General features: G+C 39.6%; 1 protein-coding gene across 2 annotated transcripts in view; it reads right to left on the bottom strand.

The window, feature by feature from the left end:
- Positions 1-19,010, bottom strand: part of ssh2b (slingshot protein phosphatase 2b) — a 29,091-nt gene extending 10,081 nt beyond the window's left edge. The window contains exons 1-5 of one of the 2 annotated variants that reach the window (XM_047378794.1): positions 18,755-19,010; positions 13,989-14,032; positions 454-566; positions 286-350; positions 81-202 (exon numbers count right to left, since the gene is read on the bottom strand). In XM_047378794.1, coding sequence (XP_047234750.1) covers positions 81-202; positions 286-350; positions 454-566; positions 13,989-14,032; positions 18,755-18,817 — 407 coding nt within the window. In that variant the 5' untranslated portion in view covers positions 18,818-19,010. Of the gene's footprint in view, positions 1-80; positions 203-285; positions 351-453; positions 567-3,823; positions 4,278-13,988; positions 14,033-18,754 lie in introns of those variants that run through there. The other variant, XM_047378793.1, reaches the window with a different exon arrangement.
- Positions 19,011-21,602: the final 2,592 nt, after the last annotated feature.

Here is a 21,602-nt window from a genome sequence, read left to right as displayed (position 1 = left end):
AAAACAAATAACCTCCATTTTACTACTTTGTGATATTGTCTGAGCTGAACATGTAGGTCCTGAATGCCTTATTGTCTCACCTATCTACGGGACTAAAATCCATGCCTAGCACCACGCTCTCCTCGGTGTCTTGGCGCCCGATGGTTGAGACCACCACCATGTAGCGCGTGGCCTGAGTGCTGGCGCTCTCCAAACGAACCGCCTGGAGCAGGAATGATTAAAGTCAGAGCAATGAAAACGGCAGCAGTGAGGTTAGTTTGTGCTTTGAGTAGCATTTACACCCACCAGCTTGATGTTGTCCTCTGGTCTGAGGAGAGTGAACATGGTCTGCAGATGCTGCTGGATGTCTCCTGTTAACATTTGAGAAATGACTCTTATCAGACTGATGGAATTCTCACCTAAAAACAAACAACTGAAAAAGGTAGCGGCTTTGAACAGGGATGTTCGCCTCACCTGCATGTTTACTCCGCAGCTGTGAGAAGCGAGATGCTGAAGTTTGAGAGGAGCCATTTCCCCGAGGCAGGAAGAGAGCAGCTCCTTTGACTGTCAGGAAACTTTCACTGATGCTGCAGAGACAAAAAAAAAAAAACTTGTTAAAAAAACAAATACAAAACAACAAGAAATGCATTAAGAGCTTTTCTGGGCATTAGCCTCAGAGCCCTTACAAAACAAACACTCAGATCAAGAAAAATCCATGTAGCAAAGGCACCATGCCTGATCAATGCCCTTCTGTCCTGTGTTGTTGTAATAAATACTCCGATATGAAACAAAACTCTTGGCCAGACTGGCTTGAAATTTATTTCAGCAGGAGGTAGATCTGATGCATTTTTGCAGAGTGTATAAAACACAAGCTCTCCGCTCTTTGTTTCACATGTCAACCTTTATTTTGATGCAGAATATAATAAATGTTTCGTTTTGGAATTAGAATAAAAATAATTATCTTACACTTGTGCCACACATGATCATTAGTACCCCTGATAAATATGGTTAAAGCCTAGATAAATAATATTTTATTGCAGCAGCATAATCACACACTGAAACAATTCCGAGAAGCCTTTATTATGCATATATTCATTCAGTGGATGTTTGTGCTTTCTTCAAATGAGAGACTAAGAATTCAGCTTTTTGGCCATAAACAATCTAAGTGAATCTAGCGTGATAATGGATGAATATGTGGAAACGCACGTCATGCCTACTGTTAAGTAAGGTGGAGTATCTGTAATGCAATGGGCTTGTTTTCCTTCCAAATGTCCTTGGAACCTACAAGAAATGCATGACATCATTAACTTTTTTTTAAAAACCAGGAGATTTTAGATAGAAATCAGATCATTCACTCCCAGGACAGAGGACTCTGGATGATCAGGAGTGATCATGCAAAGATCGATGGGTATAGATTTTCATAATTTTTGATGATCGACCGAAACTTACATGTGAAACCGATCTTATCCACCGATCTTATCTACCTCTACAAAAAGGTCTGAAAATTGCCCACTGTCCCCTTTTGCTCTGCCGTGAGAGAGGGTTGACTGACAGACCTGACCACAAGGTCATGTCTGCACATGCGCGGTTCCCAACTGTTGACAACATAAGATTGAAACACACTGAAGGTGTGTTGTGACCTTATGACATCTGACAGCATCAATCATCCAGGAGGTCAAAAATCAGTATCGGCCAAAAATCAGAATCGGCAGGTCAGACTTTTTAGAGATTGGTAATCAATGATTGGCCGGAAAACTGCAACCGGTGCACCTCTGATATAGATCTCTGTATCTTTATACTCAAACCTTGTAAAACATTACAGACAAGGACTAAGTGCTGTCCTGTCTGCACAACAGTCCAGATACCACCAATAGTGCCATTGGTAATTTTCTTTACATGTCATCCCTCTCCTCACTAAATGACTCACTACAATTTTTCTAAAATGTTCGGTAAGACTATTCTATTGCAATAAAGTATTACATTTGTTTTAAGGTTTTGTTATAGGATATACACATCTTTAAATGTTGCCAGAACTGTAAACAACATGTCTTTTTTCCCTGAAGTTCAGACTCTGTATTTGCTTTTGTGGCTTTTCCTTCACCAGCCGTATCAAGCAACCATAGAAATATTTGTTCAACAGTATATGGTAAATACCTGCAATGAAAGCTTTCTGCCTGAAAGTGAGATGCACTTCAAAAAAGGTCTGATTTACAAGGTTTACTTAGATCAGGCCTGTGATCTCCTAAACCTTAAACAAACAATCTCGAGCACAACTGTTAAAGACAGGATTTATGAGCTTAAGACAGTTTAGATTGCAATGTGAAACAAAAACAGGCTACATCTAGTTACATGTTTGCTGAGTTGGATTTGGTATGTTCTTAAAATGACAGAGGAACAACAAAATTCACTGGTTTGCAGAATAAATAAACTTGCTCTTTGACAATTTCTTCTTTTATCTGAATTTCCTCAAATTATTTGTGCACAGGCTGTGACTTCGAAATCACACAAACCTGAGCAACTACCCGGTGCCTCTCACTAAGCCACTTGTGCCGAGGCCTCTATGGATAATTGAATTATGTAATGGACTTAAGATACCGTATGTAATAATCTGATTGTGAACTTCTCAGGGGTTTTTGTTTTCAAATATTACCACAATTCACTGGTGATGATTATTCCTTCTGTTTAAACAAAACTATCTCAGGATTAACCCAATGCAGATGCGAAAGTCTGTATTTATGACAGAAAGCTGATTTTCTCACCACTGATGACCGAGTGTCCAGATCCAGCACTCACTTCAAACCCAGAACATAAACACAGGGCAAGGATAAGATGCAGAGCCAGAAAAGTTGGAAATATTACCGCCTATTATCAATATAAAAGGAAACTATGGCCAAACGTTGGAATTAACAAGAGTTATAATAAAATGACAAAAATAGAAATGTTGGGTGTAGTCGAGCATCTTGTTATGAAATTCCCCTGAACTTGAAGTTTTGTCACAATTTACTGTAAAATGGTTGCATCAAATATTTTTGAAAAGCTCAACACTGCTGGCAAATTTTAGTAAAGCAAATGACTATCTACCTCCCTCTCAGACAAACCAAGACATCAACAAGGATTAGACACACTGAAAACACAGCAACACTCTGAAATGACCACACTGACAGTGTGATGACAATACCCACATGCCATTCCTCAAAGCAAAAAAAGAAATCTGCATGTCACAATGCTGTAAGCAAGACTTCAGGATCTTCATACCAAAATCTTATGAAAGAGCCGAGTTTACACACTTACACACACACACATTTCCACACAGGCTCAACATATCTTATATGAGTGCCAATAACCAATACGGGGAGGAAATATTTCTACCTTTCTTGATCAAACACATAAATCAGCAATAAATACCAGCATGATCAGGAGTTTCACCTCCAGAGCTGACAGATTCATTATAAGCTATGAAAGTGTCTGAGGTACACAGTGTGCTCACCAGCCTGTGCCCCCTTAAGATGCAAGAAAACAGAAGTGGGTGGGGGGTCTGTCTGTGCATGTGAGCAGGTGTAGCATCCTGCAGGCAGGTTTATTAGAAAGCAATCGCAAGGAAATCCGTTTTATCCAGGCTGTTGTGCAATCCTCTATACTTTCTAGTTAGACATCCTAGCAAAACTGTGAGTAGTGTTTAATACAAGCCTGCTGGGAGCATGAATTCAGAGAGTGGGGTAAATGAGAGCATGAACTGCCAGAATGAGTAACATAGAAGTTAAATTCAAACCATTAATTAGTAGTACAAAATGTTACTGCAGCTTACTTTCAGGTTGTTTCTGCTCGGCTGACTGAGTAAACTTACAGCTGATAGATTTCCCCCCGACAGATGACGGAGTTCTCGGTGAAATAGGGTCTGATCTTCGCCCCGCGGCAGGCGAAGAAGCAGCCGGCAGACGAGCTGCGAGGGGCGGTGACCACTCCGGGAGGCATCGCTGCTCCGGTGGCGGGGCGCGCTGAGACGGGTTCAAGATACCGCTAACAGCCGAGGAAAAGTCGTGAAGATCTCAGTCCGAAACGCACAGGGGTCAACTCGAACGTAGAAACTGTAAAGTCACCCTGTTTTGGTTTTATTGCTCATTGCATGGCAAAAAACGAAATCTCCGGTGGCAGTATAAAGCTGCTGCTCACGCCGGCGCGGTGTGATTATGCACACACACAAAAAAAGACCCCGCAAAGACGCTGACACATTCCGCACAAACTGTAAAGGAGCAGGTGCATCACCATCTGCTCAGCGGGTACTTTCTCGGGCGTCTGCTGCAGGCTGCGGTAAATCCTGCCGCTGAAGGGGAGGAGACACTCGCCTGGTCCAATCCGAGGACACAGCAGGATGTGGAGGTCTGGATGGCGTATTATCAGGGGGGAGAGGGAGAACTCTTTACTAAGAAACCTAGATTATGAAATATATATAATATATATATATAATTTTTCTAACGTACATCACAACATGCTATGATTTAAAAAAATAAGGTTTTACCAACACTAAAAAAATAAGTTCATTTATTGATTGATTTCTCGTTTTCTCATCTTTATTTAATTCAACTTTACAACAACTTCGTTATATGCCTGCAAGTCTTGGTCCTTATTGCTCTTCTGTGTAGGATAATACACCCTTATATTTCTATACATCTTTATATTCCAAAATGAAACTGGTTTCATCATAGCTCCCTTTGAGGATGGGATACATTGGACAGAAAGTGAACATTTTGTCCTCGAAGTTGGTGTTTTAGAAGCAGGAAATATAAACAAGCATAAGGATTTGAGGGAATTTGACAAGGGCCAAATTCTGATGGCTGGATCATAGCATCTTTAAAACTGCTGTTTTTGTGGGCTGCCCCTGGTCTCCCTAGGGCAGTTTCTGTTAACAAAGTCCCCAAGGAAGAAACAGTGGTAAACATATGAGACAAGGTCATTAATGCAAACGCAGAGCCAAAGCTGGATCCAAAAGGTGAGCCACTGTAGCTAAAAAGTGGAAGAAGTTAATGCTTATTGAGATGGAAATCTGTCAGAATACAAAGTGTATCGCAGTTTGTTGTGTATGGGGTCATATAGCCACAGACTAGTCATGGTGCCCATACTTAGGTGGTAGTAATGGTGCAGTAATGGTTCAGGAAAGGTTTGAGGAGTACAGCAACAGTTTGAATGGTTGACTTGACCACTAAACTATCCAGATCTTAATTTAACCAAGCATCTATTGGATGCCATTTAGGGTTGCTCCACCTTGCAATTTATAAGAATTAAAGAATCTGCTGCTAACATCTTGGTGCCAGATACACAACACACCTTTAGGGATGTAGTGTAGTCTATGACTCAACAGGTCAGGGCTGTTTTGGCAGCAAGAGGAAGACCAAAACATTTTAGGCAAGGTAGTCATGTTATGCCTGACTGGTGTAGTATGAGGCAGAAAAGGCCATTTCACATAATCGGGAAGTCTGACGGGCACAATTGTGATAATGAAAGTGAGAAAACACGCTTTATAATAAACTTTTTATTAATCCTGATCAAACCTCATTTGATTTAAAGACGGCAGCACCATTTCCAAGTATCAGCTCGTTGATGGCTTGTAATATTTCTAAGATATCAAAGCTGATGTTGCTCTGTTTCCTTTTAGGATTAAATAAAATATTCTGATAATGAAGACAGGGTTGCTACCCCTTTTGATCTGCAAAGAGGTTCTACTTTTTAAAGTAAAACATACTAAGTGCTATTATACTGTGCATTTTCTTTTATCTAGACTTGAAAACAAGGATGTAAAATTATTGCACACTTATATTCAGATTTACCCCTTTTTTAACCACACTGTTGCAACTTTCCAGCTTCTTGTGACTGTCTAAAAGCTTTGAATCTCTGACATTAGAAAGTTTGCTCAAGGTTTTTCTTATGTTATTAAACTTAGATAAAATCCTGTTCTTCTCACTCTTGTGTAATGAGTGACAACTCTCCCTCAACATGTGCAGAGTAGCCTCCTGTGCATAGAGTGGGTCACACATTGATCATGTTTTTGTTTTCTGATCACTTTTGCTGGGAGAATAGAGCTTAAGTAGCATAAGAAACAGCAGGTCTGCATTTGAGTCAGCTACACCTGATATCGTATGTGTTTCCAGAACAACAACAACAACAACATCGTCATCATGACAACGGAAAAGGAAGATTGAGAAATCAAAACTAAGAGTCCAGCCTTCCCAAGTGTGGAGTAGAAACCTGACCTTCGAGTTGGTCACGCTACCTGTTGATCCCACATGGTTTCAGCTTTTAGGCCAAGATATATGCTGATGGAAACTGCCTGGTCACCACCTGACAGCAAAAACACACCCCAGGATAAACAACAACTGCAATGGGCTGCTTTTTGCTGCGGCTCATCTATTACTTATTGGGTCTGTATGTGTGGACGTTTATTTTTGGACATTCAAATGTCATCTCTGCTCTTCTTTGATCAACGAAGAGATTGCTTAGACCGAAATACGTGTAACAATCTCTAATCACCTTCGTAATCTGACAGTTACCAAAACACCACATAAACATACTGTTCACCCTGTGACAAAGTGGTTCAGTTTGTGTTTACCACTTTTCCCTTATTCTTATTTCTGATTTATTTACTTTTGGTAGCTGGTCATAAAGCTTAAATTTAAACATTAGTTTGCAACTTTGCTTCACTTACTATCCCCAGTTTGTTTGTGTTAGCATTATGTTGCAGTTTCCATCTATTTATATGTTTGGGTTAAAGCTATTACTTCTGGACTATTGGTTGAATTTGTTTATTTTGTTTCAAAAGTATATTCATAGTATTTGTTTTCCTTTTTATTCCCCACTGTTTGTCATAGTGTTTCCTGCTTGATTGGCTGGATGATGTCATTGATTACCTTGCTGGGTTCTACCAATTAGAGGGTTTTCTTTGGAGTATTGCTTTGTTTGTTTTTCTTTAAAGTAACTTTTGAGTTAACTTCTATTACATGGTATATTTTGCAGATCCTTTCATTATGAAGATGAGTTTGTAAATTAGATTAGTAATTTTGTTTTTCTAGTTTCTCTGTTTAGATTTTGTTTTTGTTTTTCCTGTCTAATTGTGGCTTGGTCCACTCAAGCGCAGGTGAGTTGCCAACTGGCTATACAACCAGTGAGTGCTTGGAAGCTAAAAAAAGAGAATGGTCTGAGTCAAAAGGGACTAATAAAAAGTCAACAGAAGAATCTGAAACCGGTGGCGTATGCTGTTTTCTTGTTCACCTTGCAGCTCCTTGACAACACTACTTCACACACCCCTCCGACGATAAGTTCTCACTGACTTTCTTAACAAGCACCTTTAAATCTTCCTCTGTCTGACTCTTTGTTGCCTGAACGCCCCAGTTAAGGAAGTGTTTGTGACATCATTTGTAAACACATCGAAGGCTGAGCAAGAAAAGATCACAGGCCACCAGTGAGTGTGTGTGTCTGCGTGTTTTTGAAGCCATCCCTCATGTTCCACCTGACTGCTCTCATGTTTGTCTGCTGAAACTCACAGAGTCCGATGACACGAGGCAAAGGCAAGGATGTGGTTTTTACTAGCAGACAGACATCAGACACTGTTGCTCCGTTGTTGCCACATATATAAACACACAGACCGTCGACTTACTGATTACAGAACCACCTCTAGTTAAACGCTCAGCACCCTTAAGAATTTTGTTTATGTACACATACTTAATATTGAGCAGGAATAACTTGCTAGCCATTAAATCAATTAGATTATTAACAATCTTGTCGATGCAAAATAGTTTCAGACATGGTGCATATTGAATTATAACAGGGTGTTTATAAGAGGCTCACAATTGAAATTGAAATGCTAAATAAAACCTTCCCCATTCTAGGTTTTCCTCTATTTGCACTGACTTACAGCGGGAGATTATAAGGGATCAGAAAACGGGTAAAAACATAGGAGAATCATATACAATTTCCAAGTCTCTCTCTAATTTCCTTTCTGTGGGTCAACCACTGAATGCGGCTCCTTAAACTACCGCCATAAATTTGCTGATGTCACATGGTTTGATCAGCAGCACTGCAGCGAGTCTCACTTTCCCAGGCACAGCCGCTGCATCACCACATCCGAGTCTGAATGAACGTCTGCTGCAGAACACATGCACAAACTTCAGCAGCGTCAGGGAGGGATAAACAGCCCCTGCTCTGTACAGTGTGGAAAAATTCATTCAGAATACGACAGATTCAGAACCAGTCCATCTGAGACCAGCATGATGTGGATTTAAAAGATGAAGGGAAGTAAAAAAAATACTCGCAATCGAACCTTTATTTAGCTATTCCAACAAATAGGCATATTACGAACATTCAATACCAACTATTACGTTGAATAGCCAGCTATTGGACCCAGTGTTCCTACACATTTTTCATTTAAAAAGTCCATACTTTTACAGACTCAAGCCCAACATGCATATTTTTTTTAAAAGCTTTTGGAAAACCAAATCTACTACATTAATTCCAAGCATCAAGACCTTGATGCCTTGCAGTATTTTACATCTCAATCCAAGCAAAACTATTTTTGTCCACTAAAACTCTGAGATTCACTTTATAAACGTATTCATAATCTGGATGGTATTACATTGGCCCCAAACACTACAGTGAGAACCCTTGGTGTCATTTCTGATCAGAAATTCTCCTTTATATTTCAGAGTTAAAAAGTCACAAGTACGGTAGTCTTTCACCTAGGGGACACAGCCAAAATCAGAAACATGCTTATCGAAGTCAATGTTGAAGAATATAAGGTCCATGCATTTGTCATTCCCAGTGTTGGTTTGCACTGGACTGCAATAAAGTCAAGCATTACATTTTAAGATTCTCATCAAATATTGAGCAATTAATGGTACTTCTGCCAATCTATTATCGCTTACAACTCTACAAAGAAAATCCTACTTTCAAAATAGCCGGCCTCATAATTGAACTTCTATGTCCAGAACTGGAGTCAGAGGTTTTAGTTTCCAGGCTCGTGTTCTGTGGAACCAGCTGCCAGGCAGTGTCCAAAAAGTGGACCCCCATTTTAAACATTTCTGAAACAGCATTTTTTATTGGTTGATTAATATTCTGTGATAACTTAAAATGTTTAATGTAACTTTTACATATTTAATGTTTTTTTATTATATACACTGCTCAATAAAATAAAGGGAACATTTAACAACACAATATAACTCCAAGTAAATCAAACTTCTGTGAAATCAAATTGTCCACTTAGGAAGCAACACTGATTGACAATCAATTTCACAAATGGAATAGACAACAGGGGGAAATTTTGGCGATTAGCAAGAAACACTCAATAAAGGAGCGGTTCTGCAGGTGGGGACCACAGACCACTTCTCAGTACCTATGCTTTCTGGTTGATGTTTTGGTCACTTTTGAATGTTGGTGGTGCTTTCACACTCGTGGTAGCATGAGACGGACTCTACAACGTACACAAGTGGCTCAGGTAGTGCAGCTCATCCAGGATGGCACATCAATGCAAGCTGTGGCAAGAAGGTTTGCTGTGTCTGTCAGCGTAGTGTCCAGAGTCTGGAGGCGCTACCAGGAGACAGGCCAGTACACCAGGAGACGTGGAGGAGACCGTAGGAGGGCAACAACCCAGCAGCAGGACCGCTACCTCCACCTTTGTGCAAGGAGGAACAGGAGGAGCACTGCCAGAGCCCTGCAAAATTACCTCCAGTAGGCCACAAATGTGCATGTGTCTGCACAAACGGTTAGAAACCGACTCTATGAGGATGGTATGAGGGCCCGACGTCCACAAATGGAGGTTGTACTCACTGCCCAACACCGTGCAGGACGCTTGGCATTTGCCAGAGAACACCAGGATTGGCAAATGCCCCCCTGGCGCCCTGTGCTCTTCACAGATGAAAGCAGGTTCACACTGAGCACATGTGACAGACGTGACAGAGTCTGGAGACACCGTGGAGAGCGATCTGCTGCCTGCAACATCCTTCAGCATGACTGGTTTGGCAGTGGGTCAGTAATGGTGTGGGATAGCATTTCTTTGGAAGTCCGCACGGCCCTCCATGTGCTCGCCTGAGGTAGCCTGACTGCCATTAGGTACCGAGATGAGATCCACAGATCCCTTGTGAAACCATATGCTGGTGTGGTTGGCCCTGGGTTCCTCCTAATGCAGGACAATGTTAGACCTCATGTGGCTGGAGTGTGTCAGCAGTTCCTGCAAGATGAAGACATTGAAGCTATGGACTGGCCCGCCCGTTCCCCAGACCTGAATCCGATTGAGCACATCTGGGACATCATGTCTCGCTCCATCCACCAACGTCATGTTGCACCACAGACTGTCCAGGAGTTGGCAGATGCTTTAGTCCAGGTCTGGGAGGAGATCCCTCAGGAGACCATTCGCCATCTCATCAGGATCATGCCCAGGTGTTGTAGGGAGGTCATACAGACACGTGGAGGCCACACACAATACTGAGCCTCATTTTGACTTGTTTTAAGGACATTGCATCAAAGTTGGATCAGCCTGTAGTGTGTTTTTCCACTTTAATTTTGTGTGTGACTCCAAATCCAGGCCTCCATTGGTTAATAAATTAGATTTCCATTGATGATTTTTGTGTGATTTTGTTGTCAGCACATTCAACTTTGTACAAAACAAAGTATTCAAAGAGAATATTTCATTCATTCAGATCTAGGATGTGTTATTTGAGTGTTCCCTTGATTTTTTGAGCATTGTATATTTTCTCTGCATGTGTAAGTGGTTTGTTGTCTGTGTAACTGTATAATCACTTGAAAGGTGCTATATTGCTAAAGCTAAGCAAAAGCTGAGTCAAGTATTTGACAAAAAAAAGATTTTTCTAACAAGTTGAGGAGTAGAGTGTTTAACAAACTGTTTGCAGCGTATCTGCATTTTTGTTTTATATAATTGTACAGGCTCACTTTCATTTTATTGGCTAGAAACCACATTAACAATGCAGCTTTTATGATGGGTTTTTCTAAATCTTATCTTGGTCCTGATTTGTTTTGTTCTGTTAAAACCTCAGAACAAGTGTGTAAGCATATATTTGTATAAACAGCAAAAACATCTCTTTTTGAAGATCTATGCAGAAAAGTGAAGCCTGGGCCTCCAATTTAATAATTTCTACATTTATTTTTTTGCCCTTTGGAAATCTAACACACATATCATTTCATTTAATTTCAATGTGAAAATACTTTTTGCCATTTCTTTTTAGAAAGGGTTTCTCTTTAAAAGATGATTTTTTTTATTTCCAAACTCAAATTCATTTTTCCATACAATCCAGACCTATAAACCTCTTCCTTCTCAAGACCCAGCATGAACCCAGTGACATCCAGCATTATGCTAGCACTGTTTAAATTTTATCTGGTTACTTCCTACAAAACAGAATGTTACTCTTTTAACCCATCTTTATCCACATCCTGAGGTAGCAGTTTGTGAAAGAGGATGTGCAGAAAGATTCAACAGATGTGCATAAGAAAGTCCACTAAAATAATACTTCATGTGGAAAAGCAATATTATACAAAATCTTTGCAAAACCCACTCGGTTACACATAAAAACTGAAACATTTTGGATAAAGGCAGTTAAGTGGAAACTTTTACTTTTGTCCAGCTAAATGACTATAATCACTATAACTCCACTATTTTGGCGACAGCTGGAGCCTTTGTATAGTCTTTGTTCAGCTTTGGGTAGAGGATAATATTCAGGTTCTCCACCATCTGGAACCTCTGGTTACAGTGGCTCTCCAAACCCAACAAAAGTCCCAGAGAGATGAACAAAGGTTTCTATTGTGAGCTACAAATGAGGACTGTAGAGATGTTGGGACAGCATTCTAATTAGAATCATCACAACAGCAACAAACAGGATGAGCAAAGTTAGTTTAATAAGCTACAAGAAAAACTTTCTCAAAGACTGATTAAAATGGGTTAAAATACACCAGAATGCAGGCCCTCTAAAATACACACTATAAAGGTAATTCATACCTCCCAGTTTGGCTGTCTGCTCAAATGCTAAGTAAGATTTTATTCAACCGTTGGCCCCAAACAAACAGCAACCAAAGAAAACCGCGTGTCAGATCTCAAGTGGCTGCTAATCATTACAACCCTACACCACACTTGGGTTTTTCCAAGTATGAAAAGGAGTCGTGTTTCAGGAGACCTTTCGGTCAAACCGTGTGACACATCATACACACTTCGAGTTGTAGTGATTTACAGTAATTTTCAAAAATTCACTCATTCTTCTGAAAGGAAATGTGGTTATCAGACTCTGATCAACAATATTTATCAGCAGGAGGCTCAGAGTTATTTGTTTTGATCAGGGGACATAATCAGTCATATTTCATAAAAGCCAGTAACACAATTAGTGCAATACAAATTACATCAGCTTATATGGGTGCCCATTATTGTTTTTGTCTGTGGCCATTAAGATAAATTAACTGAAATACAATGGTTAAGTAAATAGGTACAAAACTGAAGTAGGTTGGGGGAAATGGCAACACAAGGGTATGAAAACTGGAGTACGACAGCAGCGGTATGCAAGTATACATGTATGGTATATAGCATTTCTTTTATAGTACAGTTTGTTTTACAGAAATAAAAATAGGTAGCCATACGACTTTTCAATAAACAAATCTGGTTTTACAGATTACATAACTCAAAAACAAATGGCTTTTGAATTTTTTTAACGCCTGGTAAACTTTCACCAGCACATTATCAAAAGGACATTAAAGCATGAAACATTTATGTTAACCGACACCACATTTTGGATTTTTAAGTACTTCAGTTTTTAGCTTATGGGGCATCACCCTTCCTTACACAAATGTAAGGAAGACCATTCCTCTCCTCCTTCCTAACAGCTTTTGAACTGAAAGCATGGTAATATTGAGAAGGACAGGAAGGTTTCAGGGAAAAGTGCCAGTTCTTCAACCTGGATATTATATAATAACTAAATCAGTCAGTCAGTCAGTCATTTTCTACCACTTATTCCATAGTGGGTCGTGGGGGAGCTGGTGTCTATCTCCAGCAGTCTATGGGCGAGAGGCGGGGTTCACCCTGGACAGGTCGCCAGTCCATCGCAAGGCAACACACAAACAACCATGCACACACTCATTCATACACCTAAGGGCAATTTAGAGTTACCAATTAACCTAACTAAGTAACTAACTAAATAATAAAAAAAAAACAGTTAGATGCCTTCTTTTTTCACTACAAATCTTCACATTTATATAAATGGATCTGGCTGCTGAACAGAAGCTAAAATGTCAGGGATCAGATATTATTAGGATTTGAAAGTAAAATTTGTTCAATTATTTAAAGTCAATATGACATGCGATTATGTACCTATCCTGTGTAAACACACACATAATCAACCCCTGTATGCAAGCAAAGATTTCCCTTCCAGCTGCATAAATACAGTCATTTCTCTCAGAGGGATGGCGCAATGCTCCAATGGCCAGACAGATGACACAAGCGCTCTGAGTTTGGGAGTGGTTACCAATCTGTCCCTGGATCAGCAGGGAAGCTTCCCTGACCCACATACCCACATCAGCCTTACACCGACGCTGCTGCCCCCTATAGGACAGACAGCAAAACACCCTTAATTATCTCACATGCAAGTGGATTTCAGGCTTTTGCTCGTGATTAAAGTGCAAAATCACACAAAGGAATGAGAGTGCAAGTTGGAATCATGTAGAACACTTAAAAATATTAGGCAACAGATGCGATCAAAAGCAATTACAACTGTGCTTGAGTGAAATTGGGTAAACCAGCTCTGCAAGCGGCAAGGGGCAGCAGTGGACTGAGACGTGACGACAGGACCAACAGCTTTCTGTCACATCAATCAAAGTTTCAGGGGTAAAAATAATACCTGGTCTGTGATCTTCTTCTTGTATTACGACATCAGATTTAGGACATAAAGATTATAATCAATGCACACACATACACACAGATAAAAGAGTTTTATCTGACCTAGGGAAAAAATAAGATGAGGCTAAAAAAATATTACCTCCTCGGTTGAGAGCGGCGATCATCCTCCCCGCTACCGGACTCCTGGAAAAAAAACAAAAAAAAAACATATTTGATTTAAAGAGAAGATGGAAAATAAAGAGAAGATTGAGATAAATGTAGTTTAATCACAATTTATGTACTCATCACACCACAACTACAATATTGCAATTTCACATTTTCCAAATATGGTGAAGCCCTAGTGTATACATGGCCTCTAGGGCATCTGGACCACTGCAGATAAGTTCCATTTTAAAATGTATAACACTTGAAACAAAAGAGAAACACTGTGAAAGTTTTCATTTACTAGTGTGTTTTCTATTAGCGATATGAAAACAATCGGCGAGTTAACTTCAGTTTTGACAGGGCAATTTAAAAGGCACAATTTTGTCATTTAACTATAAATCAATCAATGTGAAACTTCATATTTCATATTTTTTCAGTAGCAAAATAAGACAGGAATATCTTTCAGAACTTGAATTTTCATTTTTTCCATACTAATCCAGGCTTAAAGTACTGGGGTTTGTTGAGAGTTTTTACAACATTATTATTTCATACCATCGAACATCAAAAAAAACATTTATATAACAGCTTCTAATCAACAGAGGAAATAGACAGAATTACCACGGCTACTGGTATTTTGCTATTATACTGCTGGATTTTATTTTATAATACATTAGTAAGGATTTCATAAAACTACACATAAAACGAAAAAAGATGTCTTGTAGCAAAGTAGTTTGGAATGAGACACAATTTCAAACAAATGGTATTCAAACATAAAAAAAGAAGCTGAAGCCAACTGTCTCATTATGGGTTATAAAACAGCAACTTTACCATTCAAACCCACAGGAGTCATATAAAGATTAAAACTACAAGTTGTATCTAACACCATGCAGAGTGCTGACTGGTGGAGCCATGCGAAGGGGGCAGAGTTCAGCTCCAACTCGATTTACTCTCTAGGAAAATGATCTCATTCTGTTTTTAAGGCGTGGCTGGTCAGAGTATAATACATTCGCACACAAGCACCCATTTCCCAACAAGCAGGGAGATAGGGAAAGAGTAAATAAACGTAATATGAAGCCTCGCTAAATGAAAAAGCCTAGGCTTGGCAGCAGATGAACACTTGACACTTATCTTGTAATGCCCGGTACTTATCTTGTTTACTCTAACTAGTCTTAACGACATTACTAAAACATCACCAGCTTTACAAAAGGCAGGGGTGGATAGGAGGTCGATGGTAGGCAACAATGAGCACAGACAAAAAGATGATTGAAGCAAGGAAGAACGATAAGAGTATTAGTTACTGATTCATTCATGCAAATTGCAAGCATGGTCTTTGTATATCCAGTGTTTAAGAGTAAAACGAGGAAGACTTCGGGCAAGTTATTGTTTTAAAATTAGCACAAAAAAAATAGTGTTAAAGGCACCATTTCTGGTAGTTTTGACAACACTGCTGTGGCTTTAGCTGGATACAATACAATGATCGCAATGGGTGGTGCTCATCCTCTTTCAGCCAAAGTATCTAAAGCAGGTTTCCATTGTTGGCTGTCAGACAGAATGGAACCAGGAGACAGTTCAAATAAATCCCGAGCACCGATGGGCGTCTGAAGTAAACTATGAGCAGCTGGAAACGAGTCCAAGAACGTGATTGCTCCATTCAGTTTCTGCATCATGGCTCATTCAAACAGAAATAAACAAAGCAAATGTCCCCAAAACTAAACTACTCTAATTTATATATAGACATGTATTCATGTATCTTTGGTCACAGTAACATTTAAAAATAGTAGATTTAACGACTGCTTATTATGAGTTTAAAAGACATATCTCAGAAATAAAGTATGAATGTAGAGTAAATAACTTCATTTTAAAGATGGAAGGTTTCGATTTTACGTTGGAACATTAATCTCTGCTCTTCCATGCAGGCATGTCCCGTATTGCCAGCACCTTATTTTTGTTTGGATAAGAAAACTGAGATATTTACATACATGAAAATTGGAGCGTTTTCCAAGGTGAATGGAAATGTGAAGCCAGAGAAAAAGGAGCGGCAAGAACTGGGCACAAGTACGTGCTCCTGTATGACACCCCATATTCTCTGCCTTCACTAACAAAATAACAAAAGCTTTTTCAATAAAGGCCAAAGGATGGCTTCAGCTTGCGTGCGGCACATTGAGTATTTCCCCTAACAACACGGTCTGAGGGATAATTCAAGGAACTGTTACAGAAAACATGTTAAAGGCTTCATACAAAACACGCGCACATCACATGAATTCAAATACGGGAAGCTAGACATGCATCTGTGCAACTTGTTATTGCAGTATGTGGGTGCAGGTCACAAGTCAAAAGCAGATTTCCACCCGAAAGCACTTCACTACCATTTACCCCATTATTTCTTTTCCTGCAGCGATAATGAAAAACTGGCTCAAGATCAAAACCTCTATTAAATTAGAACATACCTCAGATTGGTTGCTATTAATTGCTGATCTGCTATGCTGTTATACGTTTTTGGTCGTGCTGCATGTTAAAAAAAATCAGACAAAAATGTGTGTGTACACAGCGAGACGGTTATCATTGTTTACTCACAGAACCTGTTTTCCACTCAGAATACAAAAGACAAAGAGCACGGGTCATTTTTTCAGGCCATGATGCTCGGATATTCTTTGTGTTTAAAAAAATAACTTAACTTCAGGTTCTTATTCAGGGGAACAACAGGGGGAAAACAAATATATTAATAATCGTACATACCACTGGGCTTGGTAGAAGGGTAACCTTTGTTTTGCAACACTTTTAAGCAACTTCATTTAATTTTTTTTATTTCTTCTCGCTATGAAAACCATAAAGGTTAGCACTAGTGCCCTGCAGCAAAAAAAGTCCTGGGTTCAAATCCAGGTCTAGGCTCTTTCTCCATGGAGTTGGCATATTCTCCTTATAGGGTTTTCTCAGTGTAGTCTAGCTTCTTCACACAGTCCAAACACCTGACTGCAAGGTTTATCGTCTATCTAAATCACCTTTAGGTGTGAGTTGCGTGCATAGTCGTTTTTTCTGTTTGTCTCTCCATGGCACTGTGATGGACTGGCGACCTGTCCAGGCTGTACCCTGCCTCTCGCCCAAAGACCGCTGGAGATAGACACCAGCCCCCCTGCAAGGAGTGGGTCTAAACAATGGATGGGAGGATGAATGATCTAACTATTTTCATTCAAAAGCATAAAAGTTATAGTATTGTTATCCATAACATTTACTTATTATTTCAAGCTTAACACACTTAAACTAAAATTAGGAATAAGCACCCACAAACTGTATTAATTTTTAGCTTCTTACTGCAGTGATGACCCAATTAAAATCAGTAAATTTTGCATCTCTGACTGGTGATTAGCGAGCAAATTAGTGAAAAATCACAGGTTTTTTTTTTTATTCAGTATATCCACCAAAACAAACAACTTACACAATTTTCTGTCTATATCACATCATCAACAATCACAATTTACTTAAATATGCTTGTTTAATAGACACATAGCTCGGGATCATCTTTTATCTTCTTTATTCCTTGTTAGATTTAAAATCATCTCTTTTGAAGAATATGCTGAATATTTTTCTTCCTTTTCGATAGAGAATAAAAACCTGAATGGGTCAAAATTTTACAATTTCCGCATTTTTAGCAGAGAAAGCGGACATTTACTAGTTAGAAAGTTGGGATGCCTGCTTGGCTAAGTACAGGTAAGCTGTAAGTATTTAAAACCCTGGTAAAACTTCATGCCAGTAACTGGCCAATGCCTAGGGCGATGCAAAAAAAAACTACAGCAAAGTGGCAATAAAAAAGTGTAAACCTTTTAAGGTTGTATGTTTATATCACATTTTTGAATGACAGCTGTATTTTCGGAGGAAGCACGTACAGGTGAAAAACCCGTTACTTCACAGCCTAAGGCATCGCAAATAGTACACACACCCAGCCGCAGCTACACCGGAAGTGTGCACAAGAACCTGATGTTCTTCTGTGTACAACAGTCTGCTTGTAGATTACTTCCTCCCTTCTAGTGGTGGTTCCTGCTTCTCTGGACCTAAGATCTCAGAGGTAAGGACAACTCCACAAACACCTGGGTTTTTGCTGTGCAAGGGTTTGTGGAGGGGGGTTGTTTCCTACCTTTATAGCACACCGTACCCCAACACACACACACACACACGCACAGACAGGAAGAGATGGGAAGACTGGCAGAAACTATGCAGTCTGGGGAAGTAACATGCAAAGACATAGACACATACGTCTGTATTTGAACATTTACACAGAAAGCCCACAAAACACAAATCCCCTGGTGTCTAGTTTGTCCTCGAATAGTTACAACAATACCTCGCACTTGTAGTGCAAATAAAATAGAGGAATTTTGTTATGTAGCTGAGTAGCACACAAGCAATTTAATTGGGTGAAAATGTACATAGAGGAACAATTTTAAGGAACATCATGTAAAACATAGTTTCTTTGGAAGGTAGTGGCCTGATGCTTTGAGAAATAAATAAAACCAACATATAGACCAAAAGCATTTTTCTAGCAGTTTAACTTAGCAGTAACTAACTGAAAAATGATGTGCTATATTTCACGCATGCGCAAGGGTACAAAGGCGAAGCACTTGGAGACAGTCAGCAGCCGTTAAAAAAAGACAGCGGAAACGGAGCCCCCGGTCGCCTTCGACGACTAGAACATGTGTGTTTAGGAGGCAGTGGGAGCTATGGTGGTGGAGGGTGTATTAAATTAATAGCAAAAATGAAAACGGCTCTCACCGAAACACAGGGGCTGGAGCTGGTGCTGGGGGTCGGTGATCGCTGCACGGTAACCAGCGCCATTCAGCGACCGGGTAGCGGACACCTGTGAGGAAGCGATGGCGACGAGACGAGCATAGCTGTCCTGAGAGGGGAAACCTCCGTTGAAGCAGAGTTGTTTGATCCTCTGGCTATTTTTCTTCTCCTCCTTTCTATCTGGTCGTGGACAGTTTACTCCCCGGCTGTTTCCTCTGTCAGTTGCAGGTGCGCATGCGCAACTAGCCCTGGCTTGTCAACCTCTATTAACCGTCTGAGTGCCGGATGTAAACAGCAGCTTTGAGATGCTGGCCGTAATTTAATTTCTAACAACATAGTTATGAATTACATTGAAAATGTTCAATTCCTTCTAAGACAAATACTGTACAGTCATTAGATACAGGAATGCGTCCTTGAGAGACCTCCTCTGTTATAATATCTTACAAATATCTTTTATTATTTAGTAGTCTTTGAGGGGGATTTAATGGTCCATCTACCATTCAACCCTCACCTATGGTCATGAGATTTGATTCAAAACTGTAAGAACAGGTGGCTGAAAAGAGCTTCCTTCAAAGGGGCTGGACTAAGTCCTAGAGAAAGGGTGAAAAGCTTTATCATTTGAGCTTAGCTCAAAGTAAAGCCACTGTTTCTCCACATTGAAAGGAGTTGGCTGACGTGGGACAAGACCTCAGGAAAGACCTAGAATTTGCTGGAGAGATTCCCTCTGGTTAGGGGAGAGCTTGGGATCCACCATAATGAGCAGGAGAGATGTCTGGGTTTTGAAAAAACAAAACAGGAATTATTATCTAATTGCATATATTTAGAACAAAAAAAAATATATTATATCACATTTCTTTAAGGTTTACTCTAAGTATATTATAGAAAATAACTATATCATTAGTAGTCAAAGCAGGTGCGAACCTTGTAATGACTTCTTTTTGTACCTGAAAAAGTTGTGTAGGAATTGATTGAAGTAAGAATTTACCACGGGGCTAAATGACCAGCATCCATTACAGCATCCATTAACTCAACATGCATGTTTTTAGGAGGTAAGGAGAAATCCGAGTACCCATAGAAAATCTATACATTCATGGGAAAAATATGAAACCTCTGCATACAAATCTCCAAAGCCAGGATTCAAACCCATGCACTTCTTGCTGTGAGGCAACAATAGACTCAGCTTGATTCCAAATAATTACACATTTTTGCAAAGGAACATCACTGACAGGCTGCTACTTTTTAGTTCTTTAGTTTAGAACTGTGGTATTGGAGCTAACTATTGTAGTTCTGGCTAAACAATAGGTTTTTTTTTCTAAGGGTTGCTAACTTGTTCAGAAGTGGCTATAGGATGTTGGGTTACATTTCACAACTCTGGTGATGTATCCTGCCTGTCTAAACCTGTACTGCTGCAGTGTTATCTTCACCGCCTGAGGCCGTGCACAGATTGATGATAATAGAAACCATAGCCTGTAACAAACACTCATAAGTGTGTCATCAAGGCAGGCAGCACAGCCCAGATAACAGTGTGTGCAGCAGTATGCATGCAAGCAGTAACTGTTGCAAGTATTATTACAGTGTGTACAGAATGGTTTCTTTTTGATAATCAGACAGAAATGCCAAAACATTATCACAGGTTTAAGTGATGAATCACAACTCTGGAGCCAATCTGAACCATTTGCATTGTTTCCTTGGTTGCTGCCATTTCTTGTCTATTTATACTTCATTAAAAAGCATGAGGAGGAATTTGTATATCTAATTTTCTATCCCTTCTTTTAAGCTCCTCTGTCTTTTTTGTCTTCCTACGTGTCCTTTTAGTCATTCAAACCAGAGCACCCTCTATCACCACACCTTTCATTCATGTGTCAGGCTGCTTTGGCTGTTCTGTTTGTACCAGGAGGATTAGCAGTGAGTGCGGAAAGGAGATGAGATGCAGATTACGACACAGATAATAGTCTTTGGATTTAGATTCATTCAGAGGAAGCTGTGGGAATATGAAACCACAGGTTTAATCACAGGTGAGCCATGAGCTCTGTGATCTGCCCCAACATAATGGCTTACCACAGGTTACAGAGAGGAACGAGAGCGATGAAAATGAGTAAAGTTTCTGTCAACAGATGCAGTGACAGTGTGGCAGTGTTGCTTCACTCTGGTCACAATAGCAAAATCACCTTTAAATATTACAAAAATACACAGAGAGGTTACCAGTCTCCTCTTTAATATAAATTATTGTATCTGAGTTATGTTATGCATGTTGTATGACTACAAACAATCACCAAAAACCTTGGGCTCCATTGATGTTCAGTAAGACCTGTGGCCATCTTAACTCGATCAACTTAATTGGATACAGCAGGATTGTAAGAATTAACACTTTAATTCCAGTATTTAAACTCCAATCTAAAATAACTTTATTTATCTGCAAGATAATTTTACTCTGATGGATACAGTTTGGACTGCACCATGTCCAACCAGACAATGGCAGGCAGACATGCACTATACAACAATGTAAAGAAAACATCTCACACATTTAAACCACTTATGTTAATTAAAAGCACAAAAAGGACGGAACACATCTATGTCCCAAGACAACTGAAGTAATGAGACTTTAAGGTCATTTTAGTACATTTTAAAATCATTAAACACATTATTTGAAGTACAGATTCATGTTTGAGTCAGAATGTTTTACACATTTTAAACAAACCATGTTAAATCATGAAACAGACTTATAACTCTTAACTAACTCCACCGAAACAGCATGCTGGCACTTAGTTTAAATTCAAAAAATGTATCTGAAAAGGGATCTTTTTTTTTTTTTAGCTCCACTCAAGCATACACA

This window comes from Girardinichthys multiradiatus, chromosome 11 (assembly GCF_021462225.1).
Source record: "Girardinichthys multiradiatus isolate DD_20200921_A chromosome 11, DD_fGirMul_XY1, whole genome shotgun sequence".
In the NCBI taxonomy this organism is placed as follows: domain Eukaryota; kingdom Metazoa; phylum Chordata; class Actinopteri; order Cyprinodontiformes; family Goodeidae; genus Girardinichthys; species Girardinichthys multiradiatus.
This window is presented reverse-complemented; position numbering and strand designations above follow the sequence as displayed.